Source organism: Papio anubis, chromosome 11, assembly GCF_008728515.1.
Source record: "Papio anubis isolate 15944 chromosome 11, Panubis1.0, whole genome shotgun sequence".
NCBI lineage: Eukaryota > Metazoa > Chordata > Mammalia > Primates > Cercopithecidae > Papio > Papio anubis.
The window spans coordinates 86,901,720-86,922,660 of NC_044986.1; the positions used below are offsets into that span (position 1 = coordinate 86,901,720).

General features: G+C 38.0%; 1 protein-coding gene across 7 annotated transcripts in view; it reads left to right on the plus strand.

Moving 5' to 3' along the window:
• The window catches only part of CSGALNACT2 (chondroitin sulfate N-acetylgalactosaminyltransferase 2), a 44,840-nt gene that overhangs the window by 11,390 nt on the left and 12,509 nt on the right, over positions 1-20,941 (plus strand). For 2 of the 7 annotated variants that reach the window (XM_017962748.3, XM_003903564.4), the window contains exons 2-6: positions 5,967-6,890; positions 9,719-9,935; positions 11,494-11,595; positions 14,859-15,037; positions 17,989-18,083. In XM_017962748.3, the coding sequence (XP_017818237.1) occupies positions 6,230-6,890; positions 9,719-9,935; positions 11,494-11,595; positions 14,859-15,037; positions 17,989-18,083 (1,254 nt within the window). In that variant the 5' untranslated portion in view covers positions 5,967-6,229. Of the gene's footprint in view, positions 1-5,966; positions 6,891-9,718; positions 9,936-11,493; positions 11,596-13,199; positions 14,623-14,858; positions 15,038-17,988; positions 18,097-20,941 lie in introns of those variants that run through there. The other 5 variants (XM_017962749.3, XM_017962750.3, XR_001906289.3 and 2 more) reach the window with 4 other exon arrangements.

Consider the following 20,941-nt stretch of genomic DNA (forward strand, 5'->3'; position numbering starts at 1 on the left):
GGGGAAAGGCATGCAGTCTTTCATCATTAAATACAATGTTAGCTATGAGGTTTTTGTAGGTCCCTTTTCTTATATTAAGAAGGTCTCTTCTAGTTTATTGAATGGTGTTTGGTTTGGTTTGGTTTAGTTTGGTTTGGTTTGGTTTTTTGAGATGGCATCTCGCTCTGTTGCCCAGGCTGGAGTGCAGTGGCGCAATCTCGGCTCACTGCAACCTCTGCCTCCCAAGTTCATGTGATTCTCCTGACTCAGCCTCCTGAGTAGCTGGGACTACAGGTGCATGCCACCACCACACCCGGCTAATTTTTTTGTATTTTTAGTAGAGGCGGGGTTTCATCGTGCTAGCCAGAATGGTCTTTATCTCTTGACCTCATGATACGCCCACCTCGGCCTTCCAAAGTGCTGGAATTACAGGTGTGAGCCACTGCGCCCAGCCCCTATTGAATGCTTTTTATTACGAAATGGTGTTTTTGTCAAATGCTTTTTCCATGTCTGTTGAGATGATCAAGTGAATTTTGTCTTCTATTGATATGGTATATTGTATTAATTGATTTTCAGATGTTAAACCAACCTTGCAGTCCTGGGATAAATCTTGGTCATGATGTATGATTCCTTTTATATATTGCTGGGTTCGTTTTACTAGTATTTTGTTGAGGATTTTTGTATTTATATTCATATAGGATATTGGCCTATGGTTTTCTTTTAATGTCTTTGGATTTGGTAGTAGGATGATACTGACCTTATAGAATGCTTCCTCCTCTTCTGTTTTTTGCAAGAGTCTGTGAAGATAATTCTTATTTAATAATAATAATTCTTATTTAAATGTTTACTGGGCTGGGCGTGGTGGCTCACGCTTGTGATCCCAGCACTTTGGGAGGCTGAGGCGGGTGGATCCCCTGAGGTCAGGAGTTCGAGACCAGCCTGACCAACATGGAGAAACCCCATCTCTATTAAAAATACAGAATTAGCTAGGCATGGTGGCACATGCCTATAAGCCCAGCTACTCGGGAGGCTGAGGCAGGAGAATCCCTTGAACCTGGGAGGCAGAGATTGCAGTGAGCTGAGATTGCGCCATTGCACTCCAGCCTGGGCAACAAGAGCAAAACTCTGTCTCAAAAAAATAAGAAGAAGAATAAATAAATATTTGGTAGATTCTACCAGGGAAGCCTCTAGGCCTGGACTTTTCTTTGTGAGTAGTTTTTTTTTATTATTATTAATTCAATCTTTTGTCATGTAAGTCTATTCATATCCGGTATTTCTTAAATCAGTCTTGTTTCTATCTTTCTAGGATTTTGTCTATTTTATTCAGTTATCTTTTGAAGAGATTTAGATAATAATGAGCAAAAATCTTATGTTACCAATGTAGTTTAACATTAATGATGTTTTCCGTTGCTTTGTATAAATCCATATTCCTTTCTGGCATTATGTTCCTGTGCCTAAAAGACTTACAGTACAGGTGTGATGGTGATTAATTCCTTTAGCTTTTTATGTAGGGAAAGTATTTTGCCTTTTTCAAAGATAATTTTTCTGGGTATAGAATTGTAGGCTGGTATATTTTTCTTTTCAGTTCTTTAAAGATAATTGTTCCACTGTCTAATTACTTGCAATTTTCAAGGAGTAATCTGTCATTATTATCTTTTGTTCCTTGTATGTGATGTGCATTTTTCATGTGGCCAGTTTAAAGATTTTTCTCTTTACATTGGATTTGAGCAATTTGATTATCATGTGCCTTGCTACAATTTTCTTTATGGCTATTTGGGATTGGTTGAGTTTCTTATGTGTGTTTATAGTTTCCATCAAATTTGGGAAATTTTCAGCCTTGTTTATTTATTTCTACTAACTCCTTCCCCCTTCTTTGGGGACTCCATTTACATGTATATTAGGCTGTTTGAAGTTATCACAGAGCTTATCAATGCTGTTTAAATTTTTCATTCTTTTTTCTTTCTGTTTTTGCATAGTTTCTGTTGCTACATCTTTAGTTTACTAATATTTTCTTCTAAAATATCTAATCTGCCATTAATCCCATTCAGTGTATTTTTCATCTCAGACACTGAAATTTTCATCTCTTGAAGTTTAACTTGGATCTCTTTTATGTCATTCATACCTCTACTTAAATTTTTGAACATAAACATCATTTTAAAAATACAGTTATGGTAGCTGTTTTGGTGTGCTTTTTCTGCAGACTCCCACATCTGTCAGTTCTAATCATTGGTCAGTTTTAATCATCAATTTTTCTCATTATGGATCATATTTTTTTATGCCTGGTAATTTTTGTTGAGATGCCAGATACTGTGAATTTTATTTTGTTGAGTACTGGATATTTCTATATTCTTATAAATATTCTTAAGGCTTATTGTGCTATTACTTGGAAATAATGTGATCCTTTCAAGTCTTGCTTTTAAGATGTATTGGCAGGATTAGTGCCATGTTTAGTCTGGAGCTAATTATTTCCCACTACTGAGACAAGACTTTTTTGAGTGCTAGTCTACCCAGTGCCCTGGGAATTTTGAGGTTTTCCAGTCTGTCTGGTGGGAACATGCACTAATCCTGGCCCTGTATGAATGCTGGGTTCTGTGTCCTCTAATTTTGTGTGTGGTCCTTTTCTTAGCCTGTTAGTTGCCTCATAAGCCTTCACTGATCAGTGCGCTGCCAAATACCCATGGGATATCCTATTCGGATTTCTGGAGTTCTCTCTCTCTACAGCTGTATCCACTCTGGTACTATTTGCTTTAATCCTACATACCTTGGTCTCCTCAGACTGTGAGCTGCATCCCATCAACTCAGGGAATCTGCTGGGCTCTGCTTAGGTTCCCCTCCTTGTGTGGCTCAGAAACTAAAGCAGTAAGCTGGCAACCACTTGTTTCTTGTTTGTCTGGGGATCACTGTCCTTTGTTACCTGATGTTAAATATTTTGAAAATCATTGTTTCATATTTTGGGTTTTTTGGCAGAAAGGGTTGGTTTTTTTTTTTTTTGGTTGTTTCAAGACAACCAAAGAGAGCAAATCTGAGAGTAAATCTCGCCCATTACTTCATCTTGGTTGTAAGAGGAAGTCAGTTTTTTAGTCAGTTTTAGAGAGTTAGAATTGAGGGCTTGTAAGGTTTCTTTCAATCCTGAGATCTTTGGTTTCATGTTACATACCTTTTAACAGCTTATTTTCCCATCTTCATGTTATCCTTTTCTCTCCTCAAAACACTTAACTATCTGCATTTGTGCTTAGAAGGCTTGTTGGGATTAACTCTGGGCTGTGAATGAACCGTATTCATGATACAAACACATTTCATAGAATGATGACAATCAAGATGTAACAACAGAAAAATGTTTCCTGTAATATTCTTAACATAATTTATATGATAGAACAGTTATAATGTAATCTTCTAGATTATGGCCATAGAGTTCCTTTCAGGAACTAGGCAAATAAAATTTTAATTGAAATCTTTCATTTTTAATAACCACAGAATTATGCAACTAACATTTACATTCTGAAGTAATTACAGTATCCTTTCTTTCATTTTATCAGAAAATATTCAACTGTAATATTAAGTAGGATATCTCAAAACCTGTATTTCCCTTAAAGGGAAGAGGAAGAAAGATGACCTTAGCTTTAACACTGCCACTGATATTTTCCATTCTATTTTATTGAAAAGTAAACCTTCAGTAGTGACCCATTGTCTGAGTTATAGCTCATTGTCTAAAATACATTGTGTATATAAAGAAAACATATGAGGTACCATATTAATAAAAGATAGTGGTAGTTCTGTTCCAGTTTCACTTCAGTTTTGAGTATAGTATGCTTAAGTATGTGTATCTTTATTAAAGTATGTATATCTTTATTTTACAAGATTATGTCTCCACATTTTCAGTTCTTTTTCCTAATAAATGGACTAGTAATAATAGTTTAAAAAGATACTGCTAGGTTTTGAAATTCAAGTGTTTTCTTATGCTAGGGATTATGGTTTTGAGGTATGGTTAAGTCCTGGAAATAATATTAGTTTCGTATTCTTATTTTTTAATTAGATAGTATTTCTTAAAGCCAACTATTTTTTTCTGTTTTTCTCTACGTCACTCAAACAAGATTTATAATCAGTAAGAGAGATACTGTCATAGTAAAAGACTCCCTTGGCTGGGCGCGGTGGCTCACGCCTGTAATCCCAGCACTTTGGGAAGCCAAGGCGGGCGGATCACGAGGTCAGGAGATCGAGACCACGGTGAAACCCCGTCTCTAGTAAAAATACAAAAATTAGTCGGGCGTGGTGGCGGGCACCTGTAGTCCCAGCTATTCGGGAGGCTGAGGCAGGAGAATGGCATGAACCCGGGAGGCGGAGCTTGCAGTGAGCCCAGATCGCGCCACTGCACTCCAGCCTGGACGACAGAGCCATCTCAAAAAAAAAAAAAAAAAAAAAAAAAAGACTCCCTTGTAGTGAACTAAATTTTCCAAGATACTTGGTTATCATTTGGTTTACTAAAATAATAAATGACTAAGGAGAGTTAAGACCATTATTTGTGGTATATTGGCCATAAGAAGTTTTCATCTGTCCTATGTTTTATACAGACATGTTACCAAAAAACAAAAACAAAAAAAAACGCATTGCAGCATTTGCCACAGAAAGCATCCAGGTTTTTCTACTCATTAAAAAAGTGGCTAGGACTGATAATCTGTAGTGATCTTCCAGGTTTTGCTGCAGTGAGAAAACCATTACTGTTAAAAGCCTGCTGTCATACCACATTATCCTTCTCAACAAGCACTTTGTTACGATGGAAGTTCTCTTTGCAGTGAAGGCCTCCTTGCCTCCCTTGTCCTAAGTTAAACCTCTATTTCTAGAGTTAAGAATCATTAAAGACATGGAGGAGTTTGCACAACTGGTTGTGGCATGAACGATGGCATGTAATTTTATAAATGTATAAATCGTTTTTGAATTTTTTTCTCTGCTGATAAGGATGATTAAATTCTTCATGTTTTTTCTTTGTATAGACTCCAAACCTTTCTAGACTTGTAGGAAATCTGTTGATGCATAATACAGTGGAAAGAATTATGTAATCTAATGTGCAAATAATCTACTGGAGGACATTGGATATAAAAATGTTTTCTTAATGTGTTTTTCAGATGTCTGTGAGCTTATGAAATTGTTCTTTCCCCCACTTAATTTTAAGGCTTCTAGACTGGCTGAGCTGAGCGGTAGAAATTAATGAGGTAGAATGCTTGAGTTGAATAAACTGGAAGAAAATATCTCTCTCCAGTAAACCATTATTACTATAACAGAAACAATTTCTATAAACTCAGTTCCCAAATGGACATAAGCTTTAGTTGGGAAATGGTGCGATAATTGAAATACTATGTTAATAAAGAATTATAGGCAATATAATTTTCAAAAAATTAGAGAACAGTAGAATATATGTAATATAGACTATGCTGAACGTAATTTTAATGTTTCTTTGACTCAAGTTATAGCCGTGTAGACATACTAGTTAAAAGTATTATACATAATTTATTGTTTTGTAAGGTATTTTTAAAAATTCTCCCAGGCCAGGCTTAGTGGCTCACACCTGTAATCCCAGGGCTTTGGGAGGCCAACACAGGCAGATCACCTGAGGTCAGGACCAGTCTGGCTAACATGGTGAAACCTCGTCTCTACTAAAAATACAAAAATTAGCTGGGTGTGGTGGGCAGGTGCCTGTAGTACCAGCTACTCGGGAAGCTGAGATGGAAGGATCACTTGCACCCAGGAGCCAGAGGTTGCAGTCAGCCAAGATCGTGCCACTGCGCTTCAGCCTGGGTGACAGAGCGAGACTCCGTCTCAAAAAAAAAAAAAAAAAAATTCTCCCAGTATTTACTGAATATGCTAAATTATATTAGTACCTCTCATAGTTCTCTGCATGTAGTAGTCATGTAGCTAAGTTCACTGAAGCCACAAACAAATTTGATATCCTTAAGGGAACAAAATTCTGATTGATTCTGATCTGTGTCTTTCAGAAAAATCACTACCAATATAATGGATTTTATATGTCAGATTGCTTTATTCTGGATATCATGGTAACAATACAGAAAGTATACATAACTTCCCATTTCTGCAAGTAGTCATGACTGCTGAAGAAAGAAAAACTTAAAGCTACGGCAGAATTATTTGGGTACCTTTTATGGAAATTCTGATTTTGTTTTTAATTTTTGATAACTTTTTACTAAAGGTATGAACACACAAAGAGCTTATTTTGTTAGGCAAATACACATTAATAAGAATGCCTAGAAGAGGACTGATTCTTCACACCCGGACCCACTGGTTGCTGTTGGGCCTTGCTTTGCTCTGCAGTTTGGTATTATTTATGTACCTCCTGGAATGTGCCCCCCAGACTGATGGAAATGCATCTCTTCCTGGTGTTGTTGGGGAAAATTATGGTAAAGAGTATTATCAAGCCCTCCTACAGGAACAAGAAGAACATTATCAGACCAGGGCAACCAGTCTGAAACGCCAAATTGCTCAACTAAAACAAGAGTTACAAGAAATGAGTGAAAAGATGAGGTCATTGCAAGAAAGAAAGAATGTAGGGGCTAATGGCATAGGCTATCAGAGCAACAAAGAGCAAGCACCTAGTGATCTTTTAGAGTTTCTTCATTCCCAAATTGACAAAGCTGAAGTTAGCATAGGGGCCAAACTACCCAGTGAGTATGGGGTCATTCCCTTTGAAAGTTTTACCTTAATGAAAGTATTTCAATTGGAAATGGGTCTCACTCGCCATCCTGAAGAAAAGCCAGTTAGAAAAGACAAACGAGATGAATTGGTGGAAGTTATTGAAGCTGGCTTGGAGGTCATTAATAATCCTGATGAAGATGATGAACAAGAAGATGAGGAGGGTCCACTTGGAGAGAAACTGATATTTAATGAAAATGACTTCATAGAAGGTAATGTAAAAAATACGTTGGTCAATATTATATTAGTAAGACAAATGCTAGTATTGTATGCTGGTAACATAAGTCAGTCATTGTCCACAGTATTAAAACACTTAAAGTTTTCGCACTTCATTCCACCAAGAATTTTAAGTGGCCTTCTGGAAAAAGGTATAATGAGATCATAATAAAATTGGAGAATAAGGACTAGGGAAATAGAATAAAACAGCTCTTGTTGCATGTGTATGATTTATATTACTTATCTGATCTCGGTGTTTTTTATGTTTTTAAAAATGTGTAAACTAAGACTCAAAACTTGAAAACCGTTTGATAAAGAAAATATTAGTAGACTCTTAGCTATTTTTCATATTGGAGGAAGGAGAAGTGTCTGTCTGAACAAGGGGTCATAAATAGTTTAAAAAGCATATTTGGCATTTGGAAAAGTAAGGAAATACCAGTTTTCCTCATACATATTTCAGAAAGGGTATGGGATTTTTATGTGTCAAGATGGGATATGACTCAGAGGTTGAAGAACACTGCTATAAAATTTAAGATACTTATTGATTGATATTAACAGTAATAATTCTATATCCCTACCCGTCTCCTTTACACCTTTACACTCACTGCTAGACATTTAATTGCTGACTTAAACCATTTTGAAAATAAATGTTTCTTGAAAGTTCTCTTTGCTTGATTCTATAAACTGTATATCACAGTGGTCCCCAGCCTTTTTGGCAACAGGGACTGGTTTCATTGGTGACAATTTTTCCATGGGATGGTGAGGATGGTTTTGGGGTGAAACTGTTCCACTTCAGATCATCTGGCATTAGTTAGATTCTCATGAAGAGCGTGCAGTGTAGATTCCTTGCATGCACAGTTCACAACAGAATTTGCGCTCCTTTGAGAATCCAGTGCAGCCGCTGATCTGACAGGAGGCGGAGCTCAGGCGATAATGCTTGCCAGGCTCCCATCACTCACCTCTTGCTGTGCCACCTAGTTCCCATCAGGCCACGGACCAGTAGCGGTCTGTGGCCCGGGGGTTAGGGACCCCTGGTATAGCACATGTAGACTTTTTGACTCCAAATCATCATGGCCATCACTTGCTGCACGGTAGCATTATTATAATACACCGAGGCCTTTGGAGGCCATCAGGGAGGGCATTATGTTTTGCAGTGGCATTGCAGCTGCCTTTCCTTGTGGCCTCCTCTTTTTTCTGCTGTCACTTCCTGCCATTTTTGATGGATTATTTTTCTCAAAACTCTTCTGATTTTTCTGCAAGCTCAGCTTTTTGTCTTCTCACTGTATGTTTGTAGCTTATGGCAGAATTGGAAGCTGTGGAGGAAATAACTAAGTAGCATGCGTAAAATGTCCTCACATCAGCTCTAACTAAAAAGAAAGGGAGCTTTGCCAGTTTTATATTCTGCAGCTCCTGCTTTTGTCTTATAACTCTCCTTGGATTCTGATACTTCAGGATTTTTCTCTACATGGAACATATTCTGTTCCTCACCTTTCCTCTGCTGTGCCACTGTCTGCCCACTGCAGGGAGAGTAATTACTAATAATTAGTAATGACAGCTAATTCCTATCCCTCTTCTAGACTTTAGCTCAGATATCACTCTTCTGAGAAGTCATCTGCAACCTCAAGTCTAAGACAGCAGTACTTCTGTGTGCTCTTGTCACCTGTACATTCATACTGCTTGTCACAGTATGTGGCGTTGCCCATTTCCAGGCTTATGCTTCCTACTAAACTGTAAGCCTCAGGAGGGTTGGGACCAAGTCTAATTTATTCACCTTTTTATACCCAGATATTGACTGAGTAACTCACACATCTGTAAGTCTAACCTTCTGTCTCCTGAGTGCCACACTTAAAAATCAGATTGCGACTGGGCACGGTGGCTCACACCTGTAATTCCAGCACTTTGGGAGGCCAAGGCGGGCAGATTATGAGGTCGAGAGATCAAGACCATCCTGGCCAACATGGTGAAACCCCGTCTCTACTAAAAATACAAAAATTAGCTAGGCCACGTGGTGGCACATGCCTGTAGTCCCAGCTACTCAGGAGGCTGAGGCAGAAGAATTGCTTGAACCTGGGAGGTGGAGGTTGCAGTGAGCCAAGATTGCACCGCTGCACTCCAGCCTGGTGACAGAGTGAGACTCCATCTAAAAAAACAAAACAATCAGATTGCCTTGTAGATACTCATGCTTTTCTCTCAAAGGCATCTCAAATCACTGTGTTTATGTCTGTACCAATTTTTCTTTGTCTGACTTCACTCTAGTCAGTGATTTTATATGTGTGTATGTATGCACACATATATATACAGATATATATATCACATAGCACTCTACTGTTATTATTTGTCTATTTTTCTGTCTCCTTCACTAGACTGGCCCTATCCTCAAAATTGAGACCACATGGCACTCTTTATATCACATAACTGACATGAAGGCACTAGATTTCTTTTAGTTGACCTAAACCAATAGAAATTTTGACTCTTGGGTCTAGATTTTAATATTGCTAGAAGTAATGTCTTTATTTTTCATGGTTACCATATTGATAGGCTCTAGTATTTTTAAAAAGTCATATGTAAAAAGGAATAATTGTCATTCGTAGTATATTTTATAGATTGAATAAAATAACAGAACAGTGAACTTTTTTTTTTAACCTTTCCTTTTCTTTTAAGGGAGTAATTGTTACTGATTGTGCAGTGGGGATAAATATTTTCACAAATAGGTAAAAATCCTACGGGTCTGGTTTAATACCCTTGATGTTTAAGTGAGTAAAATCTGTCTTCCCGTTGAATTTGTAAACTTTGACATGGAGATGTCTTTGTTCCTAACCTTTAGGTTATTATCGCACTGAGAGAGATAAGGGCACGCAGTATGAACTCTTTTTTAAGAAAGCAGACCTTATGGAATATAGACATGTGACCCTCTTCCGCCCTTTTGGACCTCTCATGAAAGTGAAGAGTGAGATGATTGACATCACTAGATCAATTATTAATATCATTGTGCCACTTGCTGAAAGAACTGAAGCATTTGTACAGTTTATGCAGAACTTCAGGTAACTGTCAGGGGTTAACGATTCAGCTACATTCTCCTAAAAAAAAATCACATTTTACTCAGATTTCCTTAATTTATCTTCACTGATTTTAATTACTTCGAATAATTTTATAGGCTTTAGGGAAACTTTATTTTTTTATATTCTCTCTTTTTTTAAAGCATGTGTAGTGTATTGTGTTATAGACAATTTGAACTATGAAATAAATTGAGTGACACCTATTAGAAACTAAATTTGATGGCCTTGATAATTGTGAATTCATTTTAAGACAAGTTGAATTTTTAAAAAATCAACTTTACTAAGGTATAATTTACATGCAGTAAAATCCACATATTTTAAGGATATGGGTATCATGACTCTTTTTTTTTGTTTTTGAGACAAGGTCTCACTCTGTCACCCAGGCTAGGATGCAGTGGAGTGAGCACAGTTCACTGCAGCCTCAACCTCCTGGGCTCAAGTGATCCTCTGCCTCAGCCTCTCAAGTAGCTAGGACCACAGGTGCATGCCATCTTTTTTATTCTGTACAACTTTGTAGAGAGGGGATCTTGCCATGTTGTCCAGGCTGGGATTTAATGTCTTTTGACAAATGTATACACTCGCGAACCACCACTCCAATCAAGACATAGAATACTGGTGTCTCACAAGAAAATCCCCTTGAGAATGATTTCAGTTTTTTAACTGAAATACATTTAGAAATACAAACATTAAACTAAAAGTTGGAGAAAGTTATTTCATCTTGCAAAGCAGAGAATTTGTAAAGGTTTTTTTATGTTATCAAATTTGGATATTTTAAAATGCTGAAGGGTTAAATAATTATCTACACATTATGAAAACTATTTGTGGAAAATGCTGCTTTTTGATTTAACAGTTTCCATGTTTTTAATACTTTAATATTTTTAATGTTTTAGATACTTTGATATACTAGTTTTAATGCTTTGTGATCCTAGTCTTTATTCTCATATTGAAATTGTTGGATTTAAAAGGTTAATTAAAACTGTTCTGCAACTGAATGTCTGGCAGTCATACTTCCAAGTGAGATTTACTGTTCCAAATAGCTCACTTGAGATCTGATTTCCTAAAGCATTTTTTTTATTGCCTGTCTTGGAATTACTTTCAAAGGCCACATTATTATTTACAGTAAGTAATCTCAGTCATGGCAAATATTATTCTTTAATGATAGTTATAATTTTTGGAATTAGCCAGTCTGAAGACAAAATGACTCTTAATCTAAAAGATCAGTATTTATTTATTTGGTTTTGAACCAATTGAGTTTATTTCCTTGAACAGCTTGTGATTTGCTTCTGAAAGCAATCCAAAAGCAAAAGTTCAAAAAATGTTTTGAAATATGGCAACAATGTCAGACTGCTTCCATGGGCCTCCAAGGGGTGCACCCATTCAGGCATAGATCTTGTGCCTTCCATAATTCATCAGTATTGCCACTTTTATGTTTACTATTGTGTCAGTAATGCCTCAGTTTCTTGTTAAAGCTTCATGTGGTTGCTTTCTGAATAAATAGTGCCTCATGTTTTCCTGAATAAACTTTATTTTTCACTTCTGTTAGGGATGTTTGTATTCATCAAGACAAGAAGATTCATCTCACAGTGGTATATTTTGGCAAAGAAGGACTGTCTAAAGTCAAGTCCATCCTAGAATCTGTCACAAGGTTGGTGAACCACATCCACAGCAAAGTCCTTGATATATAACATTGCTAAAAGAGAATTTCAGATATGTAATGAGTTAATAATTTTTAGTAACTATTATTTAAAAGTTGGCTGAGCATATGGGTGGTTGTGGTGATGATAAGTTCCTCATTTCACATGCAACCCTAAATGACTCAACTTCCCTTCCCTGCTTACAGGCAGCTTGGCATGATCAGGATGCTCTCTCTGGCCCATTCACCTTCTGTGTATTTGCTGGTGCTTTCCCTTTGTTTAAATCTAATTCCTTCACTTTGACATAATCATCTTCTGAACTTGTCTCTTTTTTTGTCACCTTTCTTTCCTTCCATTTCCTCAGGCTCCTTCTCCCCCTGCTAACAGTGCCAAGGTCTCCCATATCCTTAAGAAACTCCCACTCAACTCTGAAGTGCCCAGCCGCTACCATTACGTTTCTGTCCTTTCACAGCTCAACATCACAAGACAGTAGTTCATAACTAAGCAAGTCATACAGTACCTGGCACATAGTAGATGCTCAGAGGTTTGAATGGATGAATTGGTAATCCCTTAGTACTTAATTATTCTTTAGCTTCTCAGTCTTTTTCTTTCTAAATCATGGGCCCAAAGATACGACTTAATTGCCAAATTCTTTTCTGTTACTCTTTTTCATTGCTTTTTTACCTTTGACAACCTAACCAGTATTTCCATCTTAAAATGTTCTTCTTATGTTTGTAAAATGTAACTATTTTGTAAATATAAGTATATGTAATGTAAACTATTAGGTTGATTATCATCTCTAACCGGTTACACCAACTCTATATCCTTTACTTGCTTCTTTACCTTTCTGCCAGTTGTGGCCATTTGCCAAGAGCCCAGATTTGATCAGCCGTTCTTCTCAAATCATTCAACTAACATTCATTGAGTCCTACCTACTGTGTTCCAGGTACACTGCTTGGGAGTCTGGCGTAGTTGGAAGAAGAGTGGGCATATATGGGTGAATCTGAGTCCCTGACCTGCAGGGATTCTCAGAGCCTTGATATATATAGACACGACTCACTGTCTTCCCCCTCCATACACCAGCTCCTCCTCCTGATGGCCCTCTATCAGTTCAGAGTAAAACCATTTTCACCATCCCCTGGGCATGACTTCTGAGAGCCACAGTCTTTTACTTATTCTTTGCCTCCAATTACCTCTAATCAGTTAGTTCCTACTTACTTCACAAGACCTCTTCTCTGTCTCTTCCTTGCTACTGCCACCACCCTAACCCTGGTTCCCCATTCCTCCATTTCTTCCCTTCCTCTCCCTCCTTAGTGTTTTTAGATCACCTACTAAGTGCCACGAGCTCACACTGGTAATACTGAAGTATTGTCAAGACACTTCTGTGGCAAATGGTGTAAACCTACCTTGAGCTTACTTAAGGAAAATAGGAGCAGTATTGAAGAATCTTGCATACCTCCCAGAAATAAAGGGATTGTTACAACCAAATTTGGGGAAGAAAATCAAAACAACTCTGGTTTCTCAGGGATTGGAACCAGAGACTTGAATACCATCAAAATTCTCTTGTCTCCTTGTCTGTTTTTCTCTGCATGTTGACTTCATTCTCCTGTTGCAGATTGGCTTCTTCCACATGGTGAGGGATATGACTGTTGGCGGCTCTGGGCTCACATCTTCTCAGCTTTGCCATCAGAGAGGAAAGAGCTTTCTCCCAGCTCCAGTTGAGAAAATCCCAGGGAAGGACATTTTGCCCACTCTTGAGCCAATCACTATGGCCAGGTGGGGTGGGGGTATTGGGACTGGCCCAGCTTAAGCCTGGTCCCCACCCCTAGGAAATTACTGTGGTTGGGGTGGGCAGAGAGTGAGGGGTATTCTGTGATCAGTGCCTCCACTTGATGCTGAGTATGTGGGGTGGCAGTGGGCAGTTTTCACCCAACAGAGGAGAGATTGATAATCCTTAAGATGGGGGAAAGAGTCTTAGGCACTCAGAGCACTTGGAGTCCATTCCATGCACTATTTGAGCCTTTTTTCCATCTCTCCATTACCCATTCTGTACTGTTGTAAGCATAATCCTCCTAAAATGTTACTTTTTTGATTAGGCTGCAGTAAGTGGTTCTCCAACTTCAGTGCCAGAGTTACCAGGAGGACTTGTGAAAATGTAGAAGCTTGGCTCCAGCCCTAGCATCTGATTCAGTGGGTCTGGGTGTAGTCTGAGAGTTTGCTTCTCTAACACGTTGCCACGGGAAGCTGATGCTGTGGGTTTGGGGGCCTCACTGTGAGAACCACTGCCCTAGCAGAAAAGCCCTGCTGATTCTCTTTACCTTTAGGATACTGACCGATTTCTTTAACCTTGCATGGGAGGTACTCTTCTGTCTGACTCTTCTCTCATTGTTCCCATTTTAAGATTCCTTTGACCCTTATCTCACTGTTCCCATTTTAGGGTCCTTTTGTACCAATCTGATTTGTCTGATCCCTTTTCTCTAAAATGCTTTCTACATTCTTACCTCTTTGCCTTTGGGAATAATTCTCTTGAATGACCTTTACGCTCACCACTGAATTCAACATTTTAACCAAGGCATAACTCACGTTCCACTTCTAACATCTTATTTAACTACTCCAGACATGAGCGATGTATTTTTTAGAACTGCTGTTCATTCATTCATTCAGCAACTATTTATTGAACTCCTACTCTATCAGGGGACACTGTCCGTAGTAACGAACAAAACAAAATCCCTGCTCCCACAGAGTGGAAGAGACACTGGAACAAACATATCTGACAATATAAAGGAAAACAGCTGAGGAAGAGGATGGAGATGAAGGACTGGGAGGTCGGAGCTGCTTCTCAAGTAGTATTAGGGAGGATCCCTCTGATAAGGGGACATGTGTGCAAAGACCCAACAGATGCAGGAGGAGAGTGATCTTTGTGTGTGTTATCTAATTAGAATGCATTATTTATTAACAGACATTACAGCTATTTTTCCATTTGTGTATTTTTCATCTCCCCAGAAGGTGTTTAAGATTCCAAAGGGCAGTGGCCACTTTAACACTTTTGGAGCCTCATACCACCAAAATGTGCCTCAAATGTGGGCATTTGGTGAATATCTCTCCCTGATGATAATCATACACATGAAGCTGGGATTTTCTTTCCCTGTGTGAATGTAGAACCAATATAATCAAATATTTGAAGTGTAAAACATATTTTGTAAGCTGTGTTGAAGGAAGAAAATTGGTAACTTTAAGTGGGACTTATCATTTGTTGTGTGTGCTTTCCTCATAGTGAGTCTAATTTTCACAATTACACCTTGGTCTCATTGAATGAAGAATTTAATCGTGGACGAGGACTAAATGTGGGTGCCCGAGCTTGGGACAAGGGAGAGGTCTTGATGTTTTTCTGTGATGTTGATATCTATTTCTCAGCCGAATTCCTTAACAGCTGCCGGTTAAATGCTGAGCCAGGTGCGTAAAATGTTGGTAGATGAGCTGACTATAGAATTTAGAACAGTGTCGGCATGTCCTATAGTTTGAATCAAGTGATTTTGAGGGAGAAGTTTCAGTTAAACCCCAGTATTTTTTTTAAGTTATATTAGGCATAATGTAACTGGAATACTAAATAGGAAATTGAAAATTTGACCCTTTGAAATTCATATCCTTTGTTCTCTTGGGTCCAACTTCCAGTGACTACATTTGAAGTCAAATAAAGAAATGCAGAGGAACAGGATATCTACAAATTGATGAGGCAGGAGGAATGCAGGTCGAAAAAGAGCTAAGCAGATGGTATGGAGATGTGTGTGAGTCTGAAGCACTCAGCTTTGGGCATATAGTGTCCATACATGCAAACATACCCCCGTGCATGTGTGCACACACACTCACATGGAAGTCTAGATGCAGGTAGTGCTTGGTCTCCAGACTGCATTTTGAGGTATTTTACTATATTTTGCTTTAAGTTGTAGATATTTTTTGAAAATTAATGAGATAGCTGGGTGCAGTGGCTCTTGCCTGTAATCCCAGCACTTCGGGAGGCTGAGGCAGGTGGATCATGAGGTCAAGAGATTGAGACAATCCTGACCAACATGGTGAAACCCCGTCTCTACTAAAAATACAAAAATTAGCTAGGCATGGTGGCACACGCCTGTAGTCCCAGCTACTCAGGAGGTTGAGCAGAAGAATTGCTTGAACCTAGGAGGCAGAGGTTGCAGTAAGCCAAGATCTCGCCACTGCACTCCAGCCTGGTGACAGAGTGAGACTCCATCTCAAAAAAAAAAAAAAAAAAAATTAATGAGAAGATGACATTTTTTTAAATCAAATTTTAAATGCTTTTTAGTTCATTTTAAAAAATTAAAAGTATTAAAGAGGCCAGGCACGGTGGCTCACCGCCTGTAATCCCACCACTTTGGGAGGCTGAGGCGGGTGGATCATGAGGTCAGGAGATCGAGACCATCCTGGCTAACATGGTGAAACCCCGTCTCTACTAAAAATACAAAAAAAGTTAGCCGGGCGTGGTGGTGGGCGCCTGTAGTACCAGCTACTCAGGAGGCTGAGGCAGGAAAATGGCATGAGCCAAGGGGACAGAGCTTGCAGTGAGCCGAGATCGCACCACTGCACTCCAGCCTGGATGACAGGGCGACACTCCATCTCAAAAAAAAAAAAAAAAAAGCATTAAAGAATCTCAGCAGGATGAGTAAGTTCAGGAAATCTATTATACAAACGTGACTATAGTTAATAATAATATATTGTATACTTACGAATTGCTAAGCCAGTAACATTAAAAAAAATGTTCTTACCACCAAAAAAAAACATGTTAATTATGTGAGGTGATGGATATGGTTATTAGCTTGATTTAGTCATTTCACAATACATGAATGTAGCAAAACATCATGTTGTACACCATTTTTGTTAGTAAATTAGAAAAACATTGTGGGGGCGCTGCTGAGCACAGTAGCTCACACCTTAATCCCAGCACCTTGGGAGTCTGAGACAGGAGGAGCACTTGTGCGCAGGAGTTCAAGACCAGCCTAGGCAACATAGCGAGACCTCATCTTTAAAAATAAAATTTTTGGCTGGGCACAGTAGGTAAATGCTTTTTAGCTCATTTAAAAGAATTAAAAGTATTAAAGAGGCCAGGTGTGGTGGCTCATGCCTATAAACCCAGCACTTTGGGAGGCCGAGGCAGGCGGATCAACTGAGGTCAGGAGTTCGAGACCAGCCTGGCCAACATGGTGAAACCCCATCTCTGTTAAAAATACACAATTTGCCTGGCGTGGTGGCTTGCTCCTGTAATCCCAGTTACTCTTGAGGCTGAGGCAGAAGAATTGCTTGAACCTGGGAGGCGGAGGTTGCAATGAGCTGAGATCGCCAGCCTGGGCAACAGAGCAAGACTCCGTCCCAAAAAATAAAAATAAAAAATTTTTAAAGAATCTAATAGCAAATTTTTTTTTGTGGAACTATTCATATGCAAATGATTGCCTTCTTATTAATTAGGTTAGAGAGAGTTTTCAGGAACTCTCTGAACCTAATGAATAAATGAAGGTTAGGTTTATTTTACAGCATGAAATGCAAAATGTGAAAGTTGAAGGAGACATATTTGCTTAGTTTAAAAGAAATATTTTATATCCAGAAATAGATTTGCCTCTGGAAAATTGAGCTCCCCATCCCTAAATGTATTTGAACAACGGTAGAATGAACATCTGCTAGGGATCTTGTAATAAAAAGGTTGCCATGTTACTCCCACACTTCCTGATAATCACTGAACACTTCATGTGATCACATCTGATTGAAGCCAGCCATACTCTACTGAGGGAGATGGGCTAGTTAGCCTTTATGATCCTTTTAGATCAGTCAGTTTGAATGCTGATGACAGGGTCTTCTCCAAGGGCTATTATATCAGGTAATTTTAATCCTTATCTTCCTGACTTTTCCAGATTTTGGTTCAGATTTTTTCTATATTTTAATTATTCTCTGCATGTCTATTCATTGTACAGTATTTTTTTAATTTACTTTTTCTAATGATTCATTTTTGAAGGGTGGATTTAACAGACATTTCTAAGTTTCATAGTGATTATCAGAGGTTAATCTACATTTATTACTACTGATTAGATGAAATAATGAGTAATAAATGACTCAGGTAATGAATACACATCTCCCCAAAGTCAAAGGGAATAAATGTGAAGCACCCTTTAGTTTGTTTTTTCCTCTGTTCTTTTGTAAGGTTGTAGTTAACCTACTGATATGTTACAAAATCATCATATTCATCAAATTAACATGATGTTCTGTAGCCTGAATATTTAAAAATATAGATAAAATCATCTTCTATGATAAGAAAGACTTTGATAAAACTTAATAGATATTGCAACAAGGAACAGTTCTTCATAACTTCTTTGTATGTTACAAACCTATATTTTAATTTGTAGGTAAGAAGGTGTTTTACCCTGTGGTGTTCAGTCTTTACAATCCTGCCATTGTTTATGCCAACCAGGAAGTGCCACCACCTGTGGAGCAGCAGCTGGTGAGACTTTCACATTTTCAGTTATGAAAGACTCTAAAGATCTTTTCTAGATGTTTGTTGTGTAAGTAGAAAACAAAGTTTCAGTAAAAAACTGTATTCCCATGAGCAAAGTGTTAAAGAAAAACTGTAGTTATTGTAAACACATTTCCATAGTTTCTCTTTATACCACCAATAAAATGCTTTTCACATTTATTGCTTCAGAATTAAGTGTAAGGGGAGCAGAGTTTACGTCATAAAGGAAAACTTCATGTCCCAGAATGTGGAAATTGTACAGTCATTTCTGCCAGCTTATTTTTACTAATACTAAAAATTTGATTTTAAAAACCCTACTAACTAGAAATACAAATCTACTTTGCTAAATAAGAGGGAATAGTATACTCTGGTAAATTACTTGGAAAGTCATGGAATATAAATGCCATATATCAAAACTTACAGTTATTGCCAAAGCTAAGCTTATGTAAACTTTTTAAAATGTTTAAATAAACATTATTTTGTAATAATTTAGATTTAGAGAAGTTGCAAAGATAGTACAGAGAGTTCCATACTTCACCCAGTTTCCTCTAATGCTAACATCTTATGTAACCATGGTGCATTTGTCAAAGTGAAGAAATTAATATTGGTAAGTTACTGCTAAGTACACTACAGATTTATTAGGATTACACCAGTTTTTCTACTAACGTCCTTTTCTGTTTCAGAATCGAGTCCAGAATACCAAATTGCTTTTAGCGTAATCCTTTATTGTTAATACTAAGAAAAAGCAGAAATGATTAAGAAGTCACTTTAAGATGTTTAAAAAAAAAAGAAAAATAACTTCAAGGAAAGCAATAAAGATAAAGGCAGAAGTTAAAACAAAAATAGATTGAGAAATATAGAAGCTTATGTTTATGTACAAAAAATTTAATCGTAAGGTAGACACATTTTGGGTAAAAAGGAAAACATTGGAAATTAGAAAGTGAAAACATTGAGATAAATCAATTTTATAGGGTAAGTTTTCTAAATTCTAAATAAAATGAAAGATTTGAAAATTTATAAAATATGAACACAGGCTAAGTTCATGTTAGTATTTTATGAATAAAAGAGGTGGAAGTGGGCCGGGCATGGTGGCTCACGCCTATAATCCCAGCACTTTGGGAGGCCAAGGCAGGCAGATCACAAGGTCAGGAGTTCGAGACCAGCCTGGCCAATATGGTGAAACCCCGTCTCTATTAAAAATACAAAAATTAGCCAGGCATGGTGGCACAAGCCTGTAGTCCTACCTACTCGGGAGACTGAGGCAAAAGAATCGCTTGAACCTGGGAGGCGGAGGTTGCAGTGAGCCGAGATCACACCACTGCACTCCAGCCTGGGTGACAGAGCGAGACTCCGTTTCAAAAAAAAAAAAACAAAAGAGGTGGAAGCTCTGAAGAAATTAAGAGCCATTTAAAAAACAGTTATCAAAAAGTTACCCTGTAGGTACATAAATACAATGTTTTCATTTATGAGCTTTTCCAAACTCTCTAAGAGCAGGTAATATTAGCACCATATGATGTACTTAACATATTTTATGAGGCCACCATTATCCTGATATCAACACTTGGCATAGTACACACAGACACACACACACCCCTCTATCTTATCTGTACGCCAGTATTATGAATATAAATATAAATAGGTTCAAAATGGCAAACTGAGCACCCACATCTGCCATATCTGACAGTGAATTATTCTAAAGAAAAGAGTACATTAGTACTGGAAAGTGAGAGAAGGTGTTAGCAGCCATAAGTTTTGAGAACTTTCTGTAAGATGATAGCAGCATAAGATTTCTGGAGGAGAGAACAGACTAGAACGTGTTCAAGAGAACAGTGAGTGAAGATGGGGCTGCTTTGCATCCTCTGAGCTCATGGCAGACAGAATGGAGGGAGCCTGGAGTAAACATGCTTCTCTAGGTGTGCTGAGAAGCAGGCATCACAGGGATTGACCCTCAGTCTAAAGCAGTGCATGTGGTCCCTGGGGCTGGAGAGGCTGGTCGGGGTGGCTAGGGAGCCCCTAGACTACAAAAGTGAGCTTCTGTTAGCACATTTCCCCTGAGACCCTGTTCTGCCCTCCTTAACTGTGACTGGAGATAGGCCATTTTAATCTTAGCTAACAGCCGTGGACTTCCGAACAACACTTGAAACAAAAATGAGTAGCAATTAACCAAGACTAACTAAACATTTGAGGAAAAACAATAGTGTGAAAGAGGGACCAAGTGTTAATACACAGAAAAATTAACACATGAGTGTGTGAATACAGACAGAAAGTAATTTTAAAATATATCTTTAGGGAGATTAGAGAAAATGTTAAGTTCATAAAACAGGATTTGTTGCTTTAAAAAATCAGAACTTGGGAATTGTGAAAATATTTTAAAAATCAGTAAATGGTCTGAATAGCAGAATGGTTACAGGTGAGCCAAATTTGTAAACTGGAAGACAAACCAACTGAACACGTAAAGTTCACGAGACAACATGAGAGAAAATTTGAGACAAGGAGAATCAAGCCAGAAGCTCCCAAATTATCAATAGGAGTTCAGAAAAGAGAGAATATTGAGTGGAGGAAATGGAAGAAAAGTTTCCAGAGCTAAGCAGAAACAAATCTTCTGGTGTTTGGAGAACAACAGTAAAGGAACAATTTTAATAGCTTCCAGAGACACTAAAAATATCTAAACCCAGCTTGTTCACAAAGGAGTAACAATCAGATTGACATTCGCCTTCTTTTTGACAACACTGGTGTTAGAAAACAATAAAGCAATACTATGAAAATCCTGAGGAAAAGTAACTTTGATTCTAGAATTAATATTTGACCTACTATTTTAGGATAAAATAGACATTTTTGAGCTTTCA